Here is a 13,325-nt window from a genome sequence, read left to right as displayed (position 1 = left end):
CTTCAAATTTTTGCTTACTCTGCAATTCGCATATAAAAAAAAACTTTCAAAAAAATATAACTAACACACATGAAAAAAATATCTTGAACACAAATGTAAATTTGAAACAAAAAAATAAATTGACTTACCGAAATTTGCAATCAAACCCCGATTGGAACACAAACACAACAATCTCAAAATTCAAAATTTTCAAAAATAAAAACAATAAAAATAGGAGTTGGCCACAAAACTATCGAGAAGCTTCGATATGAAGGAAGAAGGAGGCTCACTGCTGGGCGACAAGGGTGTACGCAGGCATCAGGTGAGTGATGGCGGCATGCTAGAGGTGTGGTAAGAAGAAAGATGAAATAAATAAATGTTACGTAATATCTTTTAAGTTAGCTTTAAGCAGTTAAGAAAATACTCGCAAGCTTTTTGCGCAAAAGGCAAAAAAAGATAAAAAGAATTTGTGCGTTTAAAAATCAGCAAAGCCTTGGTTCCTTTAAAAAGGCAATGTCTATAAGAAAATTTACTTTTCACCACTGAATTTCACTCATACGGCGCTCAACTTAAGCAACACTTCTTGAATACACAACAAAGAACACATTCGAAATTTTTCATACAACTCTCAATTCGTTTTTACTCAGCCAGTCATCGCGACTCATTCCCAATCGACCCTCATTTGAAGACTTCATTCCACGCGCTCTCACGCTCCCTTTCTCTCTTTCTCTCATCCTTCTTTCTCTTTTCTCAACACCTTTACGCGATCTTCAACACAATTCACAAATTTTGCATCGATATATTTTTAAAATAGTTTCTACAGGAATTTAGTTCAATGCATTCTTCAATTTGGTTTTTGTTTCACTTTTGTTTTTCTTGGCATTGAAATCGGCTACGCTTGTCTAAATATTTATGAATTTTTGTTGATGCTCAAAATGAATTCCCTGTTATTATGAATTATGCTATAAATATGCTCCTTAGTTACCGATTTTGCTGCCTGTTAATTAACTAAGTAGCTAACTCTCACCTTACTATATTAGTTACTAATAACTGAACCTCACTAACTAGTTCTATTAGTTTTTCTAACTATTAATTATACTTGTTTGAATTATTTTTTACAGCTGAATAAATACTTACATACACCAAAACACATACAAATTTAAAAACAATCTAAGATTTGAGTATTAAATTTTTTGAACTATTATATTACATATCGACGACTGAGTTGAAGATCGATATACCACGGCTGTCGGTTGGAAAATGCCCTATCTCATAAAACTTTTCAAGAACGCCCTTCTTTAGAATTTGGTTAAAGAACGCCCTATCTCAACTGAAAATATATCGAAAATATGTTGAGTTGGGGCGTTTTTGAATCGGCAGCTGTAGTAGGGCGTTTTTGAACCGAATGGTGAGATTGAACGTTCTTGAAAAGTTTTCTGAGATATGGTGTTTTTCAACTAGCTGCTGAGATAGGTCGATCTTCCACTCGGCGGTTGATATACTTATTTATAAGTACCATTATATTTCATTATCATTATCGTACCTCCAAAAAGAGGCTCACAAATGAGTTGAAACTGAATACCCATGAGCCCTCTGTGCTTTAAAAATTGCCATAAGCATAGCTTTTCTTTTTTACCGCGAGCCCATACCGTAATCTTAACAATACAATCGCAGGCTACATTAACACCAAAGCACAGCTTATGTTGCCCATAATAATAACATTAATATGAGCTTAAGAAATTAATATATGCACATGCCATTTGAGAAGTGTACATATGCCTTTAAGTGTTAAATAGACCAATGAAGTAAAGTACAAATTGTTCAAGCTTTTGATGGATACTTCTGTGTTCAAGATATATTCGTCTGCCAAATATAGAATACATGAACAAATCGTATTAAACAAAAACTATTACTTGGGCTCAATTGGTCATTTTCTTGATACTTGACTTGACTGGATAAACTCAGACCGCATGAGGTATTAGTGCCGAGGTTGCCAAATTTTTTTTTTTATCGTAGACCACTTTTTAAATTTTACTGGTTTCGGTGGACCCCCTGCTGCTACATTTCTACCATACTCCCAAAACTGGTAAAAAAAATTTTAGTTTAGATTTAACGATGGAAATTTGAGTCGCGGACGAGTTCCAACCCTCAATTCGGAGTGGTTAAAATACAAAGAAAAATAGTATATGTTTTTGTGTTATCTTTAATAAAATAATATGATTACAGACTTAATAGAATTAAAGAGGTGAAATGGGGTGTTATCAAAGAGAGATACCACTATCATTAGTCTGTTCTAGTCAGGGTGTCCAGATTGTTTAAAAAAAGCGCAATTTCTGAAAAAAATCGCCTTTTTTTTAATAAATACATATATTTTTTTTTTTTTGTATTTCAAAAATGACATCTTGTTATAATGTAGTTTTTAAAACCAAAAAAGATTATAATACCTTCAGAGGGTAGAAACAAATAATACAAATCACTTATATAATAGTGATGTAGAAACGCTTTTCTTTAAAAATACTCATACTTTTTAAAAATATTTGTTTCGACACATTTTGCAATAGGACTGCGCAATTATTAAATTTATTATAAGTCATATTAATTGATTAATCGCACAATCCGCTTTTAAGAGCTCGGCTATTTCCACAATTTCTTCAAAATCACCTATAGTGTCTGAATGATTTACATTTACATTTTCATCCTATTTCGGATCTTAGTTTTTGTTGAATTCATTACGGAAAAAACGCGCTCAACAAATCATGTGAGTGCGGCAAGGGTAATAATATGAATTTACTTATATTTCCAAACATTTTATTGCCTGTTGCGGTTTTCACTCCGTAAGCAATTGTCCAAAATTCTTCAGAGTCGCATGTAATGGTTCTGAGAAAATTTATTCCATGGGAAAGTTAAAAGATTTAAATATTCAGTTTCCGCTGCTTTTCTTTCCTTCAAAGTCAAATGGTGAATTGGCAGGTCCCTGAAACTCGCCCTCTTGTGATTCACACACTTTTCTGGCGACAAAATCAAAACTTTTTTAACTGGACTAGGAAATCGTTTCAAAAGTTCTGCGATGATTAAACATTTTTGACAGTCATTTAATATGCTTCATAAGTCAAGTTTATCACGCAGTTCATTAGGCTCTTCTGTAAATTATCGTAGAAAACTAAGTTTTGTATATTTTTATATTTGGAAAAAATTTATTTGAAGGGAAAAAATCCAAAAAAAAATCGCCAAAATGGCGCGAAATCGCCAAATCTGGACACTCTGGTTCTAGTATCCATCGGAGTTACAGGAATTGCTGAGAAGTCGTTCTTGTGCATACATTGGGGCATATTTATAATCGAAACAAAGTTGATTATAAAGTTGGTTGCAGCCATTCCATTGAAAACTATGACATAAAGCAGCAACTAACTTTAGTGTCGACTTCATTTAGGCTATGAACATGCGTTCTTCAATTGTGTCTACCTAACTATATCCTGGAGTACTGGAACAGAGTAACCGATTGCACTGAACAGCTGATTCTGGCAGATTATGCGCTCGAGTATAATTAAACCTCTGTTTCACATGCACTGCTTGTCTATGCCCTGCACTTGCAATGTAAGTATAACCAGCGCTTAAGACTTGACATGACTTGAAAATTTTATAACTGGCAAATGATAAAAAACAACTTCACTGAGAAACTTGGAGAACTATAGATTTTCGATTTCTAAGTTATGTTACAAAGTGCCATATCATTTTTTTGTCACCTTTTTATAAAAAAAAGTCTTCTAAATTTGCCATACAAAATGATTTTTTGTATAAATGCAATTCATAGGGCAATAGCAAAACAAACTTTCAAACAAAGACAGAAAATAAAAGAAATAATTTTAAAGCAAAAAACACAACCGACTTCAATTCTCATATAAAAATTTAGGAGTACCGTTAATTTCTTCATAATGCAATGATCGGATCTAAACCAAATTAGTATGGGATCACCTCAAAGAAACTACCATTCCGATAGAAAAATTCCGATAAAAAATTATCGAAATCGGTTGACGTGGTTCAAAAGTATGCGCTAACATACATAAAAAAAAATTTTGCGACGAATTGATAACCATCTCTTTTTTTAAGTCGGTTAATAACAAGTTATTTTTAAGCAACTGTATCAAAAGAAAATACCTTTTTTATTTGAAGGGGACATTTCCCCTTTTAATAATTTGTGTTGCAAAATATCCCTCAAATAGGGAAATTACCCACAATCTGGCATCACTGGATGAGCAAAAGCGACAAAACGCTCTTTTGTGAATAGTAATATATTGAGTGGCATAGAAGCGTGAGGCTTAAAAACTGAGTTATATTAAAGATAAATGTAGTTGAAGAGCGCTCTTTTATTTTTAGCTCGCAAAAGTCGGAAATCATAATTGATTACCCTTGAACTGAGTTGAGTGAGGAGGAGGTTGAAGTTGTGTTCCTCAGCGAGGATTTTTCGCGAACTCGTGTCTTAAAATACACTACTCAAAGGGATGTTAAGGGAAGTTTTAGAAAAATTAAATTAAAGCTAAATAAACAGGCTATCTGATCTTTGGGCCGGCCTAACTGAAAAAAAAAATTTTCAAACCCGTCGACCAAAAAAAAAAAACAAAAAAATTGCCAAAATTTTATTTGGCGCTATCCGTTGGGATATTCGCTTGAGAACCGTAGCAGAGAAATCTCAATATTTGAGTCTTAAAGCATCAAAATGCTTGTTTCAATGTCCCAATACTACCATTTTTCATCGGAATACAGCCTATCAAAAATCACCGCCGGCTGCTGACTACATTGACAGGAAAGCTAAGCCAACATTTTTCTTGTTTACTATCGAAACCAGATAAATTTTCATGGACCTCCACTTAAAACATGTGAACCCCCATTTCTTTTGACGCCAACGTAGAACCCCATCGAGTCTCCCGTGGACCCCTGGGTGTCCACCTGGATCACTTTGGGAATCACTGTACTAATGCAATGAAATCAGCTGAATTGACAGCGGCTCTAACTCATCAAAACCCACATGTATGTATGTAAACACAAATTTTCATCGATTGCGAGGCATCTATTATATCAGTAACGGCTAAGTATAATGGCAAACTCGCTTTGTTTTCAACAAAACAGGAAAAGATAGACGATACATCTCCCAAAATTACAGAAGGACATTGCAAAAACTACCTGCTATATTCAGGACATGAGTTTAATAATTTTTGAGCTATTTCCACGGGCGACTAGTAACACATAGCACTTAAATGCATACTACGTCTGCGATAATTCGGAATAAAAAGCGAGCACAAAATGTGCACAGCAAAAAATTCCTTTATGAAATTCTTGCATATACACTTCTCAATTGTCATATACATAGCTGGACTTATTATCTAAGGTAATAAGCTGATGGCACTTCAAATCATGCTCAGCCTAGCTTCACTCATCATCCGGACAACTCATCCGGAATAAATCAAGGATGCATTTTAACGTAAATTTTAGCGTTTACCAAAAAAAGCAATCGTTTCAAAATAATTCTATTTTGGTTTTTAACGAAAAGAAATTCAATCGTTAATGCTAGAGCTGTAGCATGCATTTAGGTGCTAGGTGTTAATAGTGAGCTGGCAATGGCATGCAACATCAACTTTTCGTTGATTTATTTCGTTTCAACGCTTACGATTGAGTTTCGTTTCAATAATTCAGCTCTGAAACGAAACGAAATTATTTTGATAAGTTATTTTTGCGCATCAACAAAACGAAATTGATTCAAATAGTTTGTTGAGCATCTCTGCTTTAAATTATTAACTTTTTACCCTATTGATACTTGTAAATAAATGTGTATGTTTTAAAAATAGGAATAAAATCCCACCGTCTTGATCGATGTGTAGCACAAAATATGTCAGTAGCTCTTATCGAAAAACGCCTGATTGGATGGAATCCAATCCTTATTTTTAGAGAGCCCACTTTGCATCGCCTCTCGCTTAAGCCAGAGAAAAATCATCCTAAATATATTCACGCAGAAATACACAAGCCCACCACTAACCCATATTTTTTGTTGTTTTTCTTGCGACATTCCAGTCCATGCAACGCCTTTCCGCCGAGCAAAATGGTTCAACGACTGAACAAACACATGAACACAATCCAAACGTCGTACCTGATCATAGAGGCAACTTACACGTTACTGTTAAGAAAACTAAACCAATTTTAGGTATTGCTATCGAAGGTGGTGCTAACACAAAACACCCGCTTCCTAGGATAATCAATATCCATGTGAGTACCACATAAATGCACCTTAAATACATATATTTGTGCTCAAGTGTAGCTACATAACTTTGGCCCCACATCTCCTTTCCGCAGGAAAATGGTGCCGCTTATGAAGCGGGCGGACTAGAAGTCGGGCAACTGATACTGGAAGTGGACGGCAATAAGGTTGAAGGTCTACAACATCAGGTATGTTTAGCCATTTTTAGATGCATTTTCAATATTTATGTAATGCGCTTTTTTTCTCTTGTTTCACAGGAGGTTGCCCGCCTGATAGCCGAATGCTTTTCGAATCGTGAAAAGGCAGACATAACCTTCTTAGTTGTCGAAGCGAAGAAGTCAAATCTTGAACCAAAACCAACAGCGCTTATCTTTTTAGAAGCCTAACATTTGCTTGCCCTGCCGGCTAATGAGGATCCCTTGGAACGACAAAAGATCGAGTTCCTCTACGAATGGGGGATCGATTTAACGACAACGCCAAAACCAATGCCAACACCAATACCATTAACAAAAGCTAAAAATCCACCGCCACTGCCACTCAACATTAAATCCATCAACCATCCATCGCAACACCATCAACATCAGCATCATCAGCAGCATCAGCCACCAGCGTCGGCGATGACGGCGCCGACACAACGCACATCGGCGACGGCCCATCAGCAACACGTTGACGCGACAACAACACCAACAGCAACAAGAACACACACACATGTGCCACAAATCACACAACAAGCGTCAATGGGAGCGACGACACAGGCGACGAGCGCCAAGCACACAAGGAGCCCAACGCAACAACAACAACAACAACAACACCAACCGCACCAATTACACCACCAACGTACAACGCCAACATCAGCCACAACAACACCAACCAAAAGCAGCACACAACACCAGCAACCGCAACCACAACATAAAAGACTGACACCAGCTGAATATGCGCGAGCGGGCGGCGCCATAACAACAACAACAACAACGCCAACAACATCAGCGCCGACGTCGCGGGAACACACACCAACACGCAGCTCACAATCGCAGTCGCAATCGCAACACCATCATCAACTACAGCGACAAGCATCAACCACACAACGCCATCAGCAACAGCAACAACAACAACAACAACAACAAAAATCACAACATTCACAACACGAACAGAGGCGCGAACTCGATCGCAAGGGCTCGCAACGTGAACGTGATCGCACGAAAGAGCGCGAACACGAACGTCAGCGGGGCTCTGTGCGCGAAGATGAACGCGAGCGTGAACGTGAGCGAGCACGCGCATTGGAACATGAGCGCGAGCGTGACTATGCTTATGAGCGTTCGCGTGATTATCAGCGCGAGCGCGAGCTAGAGTATGCACGTGAGCGAGAGTATGCAGCACGCGAACGCGAATATGAGCGTGAGCACTCACATGGCGCACGCCACAGCGATTATGCACGCGAGCGAGAGCGCGACTCCGAACTTCGTGAACACCCACCGCCGCCGCTACCATCAGCATCCGCATCATCAGCGCACTCACATCTACTACAACACCAACACCACCGCCAACAACACGAACACCACGAACAACCACATTACAATAAAACAAATTATAATTCCGTTTACCAGTAAAAAAATTTTACGAAATACGAATTTGAGAAATTTTTGCTAACGAAATTTACCACCAACTACAATGAAAACAACAACAATTGCTTGAAATATTAAATATCTGACGCTCAATAGCAACAACAACAATAGCAACATGGTACAAAACACACTCAGCATGAATAGAATTTTGCTGAAATTTTGATAACGTGAAAAAGTTAGCAAAACAGATGGATATAGAAAATGCATGAAATTCGAAGAAAAGAGCAAATTATATTTGAATTGTGCAATTGTGTAACTATCCCGCGTAAATAATAGAAAACACTTAGCAAATGCCCGACAGCAATAGCCCAAATAAGTACGCCCACTCTAGCAAGAACTCCTATAGATTCCCACCAACAACAAGAACCATAACTAAAACAACAATTATCTGCATAGCGCCGCCGTTCGTTTCACTTCAATGCTCCTCACATTCTATTGCCACCGCTTTAAAGTTTTATGCCTTACGCTCTCATAGAATCGCTTAAAATTTCAATTCCTCATAGAAGAAAAAAGAATAAAAAGCTAAAAAAAAATATGTTTTGTGTGCTAAAACGGTTATAATTTTTAGCTTTTGTACACTGACACGCAAAATTGTATTGTTTTGCAATTTTCAACTCACTCACTCATACAAGCCACACACACACACAGAGGTACTCAAAATACTTTAATATATATACATTGTAAGGCTCTTTCTGCTTCAGACCTTGAGCTACATACATAGATGTTTGTTGTAGTGTTTTATTTCGTACTTTTGCTAAAACTGCTTCAAATGTTTCATACATGCACACAGTCGCTGGGTATATTTAAAATATATATACATATATATTTATATATTTTAGTTTTTCCCCTTTTTAACCTCAAAGTATATTAAATATCCCAATTGAATTGTAAACTCCAAAAAACTAAGGTTTGTATTCTAGTTTATCGCAATTTGGGATTTTTAGTCAAATTATTATTTTTTCTATCCTTTTTTATATTTTTACGAATAAAACCTGCAAGTGAAGAAGAACAGGCAAGCGAAAACGAGGAGGATTTGAAAAATATATGAAGGACAATTCAAAACTTCTTCCGATTCCCTGGCTTGCAATTGCCACTGGTTCGCAAAAGATTTAAATAGTGAATTGTTTATGGTGATTAATATATGTAATTTGCTAGAAAAATAAGGATTTTATTATCATTTAGCGGAATTGTCGATGCTTAGTCAACCAAGGGATAATCCTCTTTTAATTTGTTCTTATTTTTTCTCTCGAGTGGGAAAATGTTTAAAAGTTTTTCTTGCTCGATATTTTCTGATGTATCATTAGGACCTCCAGTGTTCTTTGGTCGTAAAGGGTTAATGCATTTTTAGTTTTCCTGTCGTGTAAGCAAATATATAAAAAATGTTGTTTGCTGTTTGAAGGCGAAAAGATAAATTTTGCTTTTGGAGTGTCAGTGGGCATTGGTCGTCGAAGTGTTAAATATTTTGTTACTTTTCTCTACATTTTTCTTTCGGCTATAAAATTCGAAAGGAATTGCTTTTAGCTGCTTGATATTTACTGATAATAAAAAAGTAGTTTAACCCTTTCGAAAATCCCTGGTCATTTGTCAATTATACATATATTTAGAAAAATTTTCAAAATTTTTTTTAGAACATTTCCAGTCGTTGGTTGTTAGGGGGTTCGAGAATTTTTAAATTTTTCTGGATTTTTATTTTTTATGAATTTATTTTTCCTAATTCATTAAGAGAAAAGGATCAACCCTTTGAGGCATCGCCATAAAGCCAAGTCGTTGTTTTACTTTTCTGTGAAATTTGAGAAAACTTGCAAGAAAAACAGGTAAACTAACCCTTTAACCCACTTGTTAATTTCGGTCATCAAATGGTTAACTATTTTTAAGCGCTTTCTTAATTTTTTACCGATTGAGAAAATATAAGAAATAGAAATTTAAAAAAATATTTAATTAGTTTCTATAGAATCTTGAAATGGCACTTGGTCATTAAAGTGTTAATTTGTTTTAACTTTTTTATTGTTGTTTTTATTGTTACATATTATATTTTTAGTTTTTACTTCTTTCCTTAATTTGTTTGTCTAGAACGAAAGAAACCTAAATATACAAACTTTTGAATCAATAGTTTAGTTTGGCTTACCCCTGCACTGTGTACCGCTTTGCTTTATTAAATGCAAACATTTTCGGAAAGTATTCGTATCAATAAAACACTGCCACAAAATAAACAAGAAGCAAACAATTTACACTTTTGCACGTATGAGTATCTCAAATATACCAAAAACTGATAAAAACCAAACCAAACAAGACACAGAAGCAAGAAATAAAAAAAAAAAACAATAAAAAAAATATTAAAAAAATAAATAAATAAATAAAATAAATAAAATATTAAAAATGTAAAAAAAACTCTCTCCCCAAAGCAACAACACAGATGGAGCCGCGCAACCCCACAAAACTTCTATACTTAGCCCCTATCCAAATCCACACGCTCTTCTATTTAGCTACCCAAAATCTTATCTCAAGCGAAAATTAAATTTATTTACGATAGCTTAGGTGCTCTTAGGTACAAATGTGTGCCCCGAGTCACACATACACACCTGTATCTTTGTATATGCTAGTCTCGACTACCTATCTAACTCTGAAGGACGTCTTAATCTTAACAACATACATATCGTCGTTTAAAGTACAAAACCGCGTTTCAACAAAGTGCAAAACCGCGTATGCGAGGTTGCATTAATTATTTTCTAGAGAGTAAAAACATTCATATTTCAAAATGGTTCTCTTTTTTATTAAGCAATCGCATTTCAGGCTAGTATATTTCTGGACGAATGTATAAGAGTTGAGCCAAGAGCTTTTGTGAGTAAATCCAATTTTTGGCAGCAAATGTCAGTTACGCGGTTTTGCAGAATGACGATACGCGGTTTTGTACTTTAAACGACGATATGTATCTATTAATTATGTACGTATGAATTCGTAATTATGTAAACTTAAGTTGTATTATTATTATTAATTATATTTGTATACATACATATGTATGTATATGATTTAACTGTAGTTTGTATTTTAAATTGTAAATTTATGTGGCATACACTGTACACCCGAAATCCGCATACACTGCGCTTCGTATTCAATGTACGAGTATGTATGTATGTAGGTGTGTATATAATTCTCAATGCGGAAAACAAAAGCAACAGGGTTGCTGCATAGTGATTGCCTTGCGCTAGCGTTGAAAGAGATTTTCCAGCGGACGTGAAATTCGTATTAGCCCATAAACGGCTGAGCGCTAAACATTTTTTGTTTTCTGTACTTAGCTTGCAATATTGGAATTATTTTCCCATAAGTAAAAAACTTATCTTGACGTATGTAGAATACGTACATAATTGAAATGTTAATGAATGTTCTATACCAGTGGTTCCCAACCTATCCCAGCATCTTTACTTATCGCAATACCTCCACGATCCATCGGTTCATGGTGGAGTAAAAAACCAAAATTTGTATCGCATCAGAGGGAAAAACTAAAAACGCAGTTTTACTATATTTGGCCTCCAGTTTTGTAAATATATTGATTTTTTCGTGTGTAAAAATTACTGTCGCACGGTGTTATCATAGAACTTTTTCATTTTTTTGGCTCATTAATAGTTTGCTAAATGTTTTAGTAAGCGCTTTACTTATGTACAGATGTGATTTTTTTTAATGCTTCTACAATTTAAAAGATCATCAACGAACGGCACTACCACTCGGTAGGTCCAGGGTTCGATCCCTGTTTCGAAAAACATCAATCAAGAAAAAGTTTCTCTATTAGCGGTAACCCCTCGGCAGCTAATGGCAAGCTTCTGATAATATTTCAACCGTGATAATAGCTATTTTATGAACCTTCCTACTATGCGGAACAGAGCAAAAATATGCGGGACTTTAAGGGAAGGAATCCAGTCATAGCCAAAGGGTTCTCCAAAGGAGATGAAGTGGGTCTTGAGGAAAAGTGACTTCATTTTCCACACTTCAATTATAGTAAATAATATAATAAAATAAGATACAGTTGTAACAGCCCCAAAAACCTTTTACTGGATACGAGCCTGAACTATACAAATCAGTCTGATTGAAATTATATAATATATACTTTACTAGTGGGTCGCGACCCACCGGTTGGGAACCACTGTTCTATACGATCACGGATCACACTCTTACTAAACATAATATACCTTTAGGCGCAAAGCAGCTGCTGTGCAGTAATCACCTGTACAGTAATGCCTTGGCAGCAAAGTTAATGCAAGGCAAGCGCCAAATGTAAAGGAAATGTGTGCACACTTTTGATAGATTACATTTACTTACAACACACACACCGCCACAAAAGCACTACCCATTTTAAAAATGCTGCTTAGATACACACGCAGCTTTACAAACTGCCATGTGACCCGCGAAGACGAAAAAAAAAATATTTTACACTTTATGTCTCTGTGTATATAGATAATGCAATGTTAACACAAGCAACTTATTACATATAAACGTTGATTTTTATCTTTTTTTATTGTAAAATGTTTTATGCGATTTTATGTAGTAGAAAATATTGAAGAGTTGAAATGCAAATAGTACGGAAGAGATTGAGAAGACAAGCAAACGCAAAACAGGTATAGTGCTAAAACGAATAAAAAATAAATTAAAATAAAATGTAAAAAATGCAAAACCAACAAATATGTATAACAAAAACCCACCTAAAGCCAATAATTAAGTGAAATTCATAGATCGATGAAGAAGCGGATGAAGAAGAAGTAGCAGCGGAGGCAGTAGACAATGTCGATAATATGTATGTATGTGTAGTCTATATATAAAAAGCACACGCAACCAAAAACCCACAAAAACAACAACAACAAATTAATTAAGTCAACTACACACTCACAACCACACTCACAAAACCAAATGAAATTGAATATTGACAACTACCAAAAAAAATCAATATCCTTAGTAAGCACCACCTTAAAACCCCAATTAGTATGTGAAGCAAAAGTAATAGGACAAATAGTTTAAAAAAATAGTTAATTGTAAACAAAAACAATTAGAAGAAACGAACGCACGTAGCAAAAGCAAAACAAAACGAATGATAGACAAGTAGGCAAAATATTTGAAGCAACGCAGGAAATGCGAAATTTCTTCGAAATATCCAACCAAAAAAAAAAACACAATCGGCGCGTTGTAGCACAAGAAAAACGAAGCTACAATTAGAAACCTCTATTTAAACAAATAGCGTAAATACCTTAAAAAAAAAATCACACGCACACAAATTTTAGTACGCACTGCACTTTCAAGAATATCGAAAAAATCAAGCAAATTTCGCTAAAACGCAAACATTCGCTAAAACAGCAATTTAGCAAGCAAAAAAGCTATAAGCAAGTATTAACTAAAATGTATTTGCAAATATCTCTCACTTGGTAAACGAGTTATAAACATTAATTGAAAAAAAACTAAACTTAAAACTCTAAATACATTAATCAGCAGCAAAA

The 13,325-nt window shown here is 35.3% G+C and overlaps 2 protein-coding genes across 2 annotated transcripts; both read left to right on the top strand.

Annotated features, from left to right (window-relative positions):
• Positions 1 to 195: 195 nt before the first annotated feature.
• On the top strand, positions 196 to 6,714 carry LOC118739274 (whirlin-like). The gene is made up of 4 exons (XM_036470510.1): positions 196 to 301; positions 6,043 to 6,234; positions 6,322 to 6,414; positions 6,484 to 6,714. Exons 1-4 carry the CDS (start codon positions 248 to 250, stop codon positions 6,610 to 6,612), a joined length of 468 nt encoding a protein of 155 aa, XP_036326403.1. The 5' UTR covers positions 196 to 247; the 3' UTR covers positions 6,613 to 6,714.
• LOC118739272 (ras-interacting protein RIP3-like) lies at positions 6,610 to 10,150 on the top strand. Its single transcript, XM_036470508.1, has one exon. The coding sequence runs from the start codon at positions 6,712 to 6,714 to the stop codon at positions 7,831 to 7,833; it is 1,122 nt and encodes a 373-aa protein (XP_036326401.1). The 5' UTR covers positions 6,610 to 6,711; the 3' UTR covers positions 7,834 to 10,150.
• Positions 10,151 to 13,325: the final 3,175 nt, after the last annotated feature.

The sequence above is a fragment of the Rhagoletis pomonella genome, unplaced genomic scaffold (assembly GCF_013731165.1).
Source record: "Rhagoletis pomonella isolate Grant_MI unplaced genomic scaffold, Rhpom_1.0 Rhpom_scaffold_00005, whole genome shotgun sequence".
Taxonomy (NCBI): Eukaryota; Metazoa; Arthropoda; class Insecta; order Diptera; family Tephritidae; genus Rhagoletis; species Rhagoletis pomonella.
Note: the sequence above shows the minus strand (reverse complement) of the source record. Positions and strands in the feature narration are given on the sequence as shown.

Bases quoted from the DNA above. Each gene is read 5' to 3' on its own strand.
- LOC118739274 (XM_036470510.1), top strand. From the start codon at position 248: ATGAAGGAAGAAGGAGGCTCACTGCTGGGCGACAAGGGTGTACGCAGG. The intron at 302-6,042 runs GTGAGTGATGGC...GCGACATTCCAG, and splicing joins AGGGTGTACGCAGGCATCAG to TCCATGCAACGCCTTTCCGC. The intron at 6,235-6,321 runs GTGAGTACCACA...TCCTTTCCGCAG, and splicing joins CTAGGATAATCAATATCCAT to GAAAATGGTGCCGCTTATGA.
- LOC118739272 (XM_036470508.1), top strand. From the start codon at position 6,712: ATGCCAACACCAATACCATTAACAAAAGCTAAAAATCCACCGCCACTG.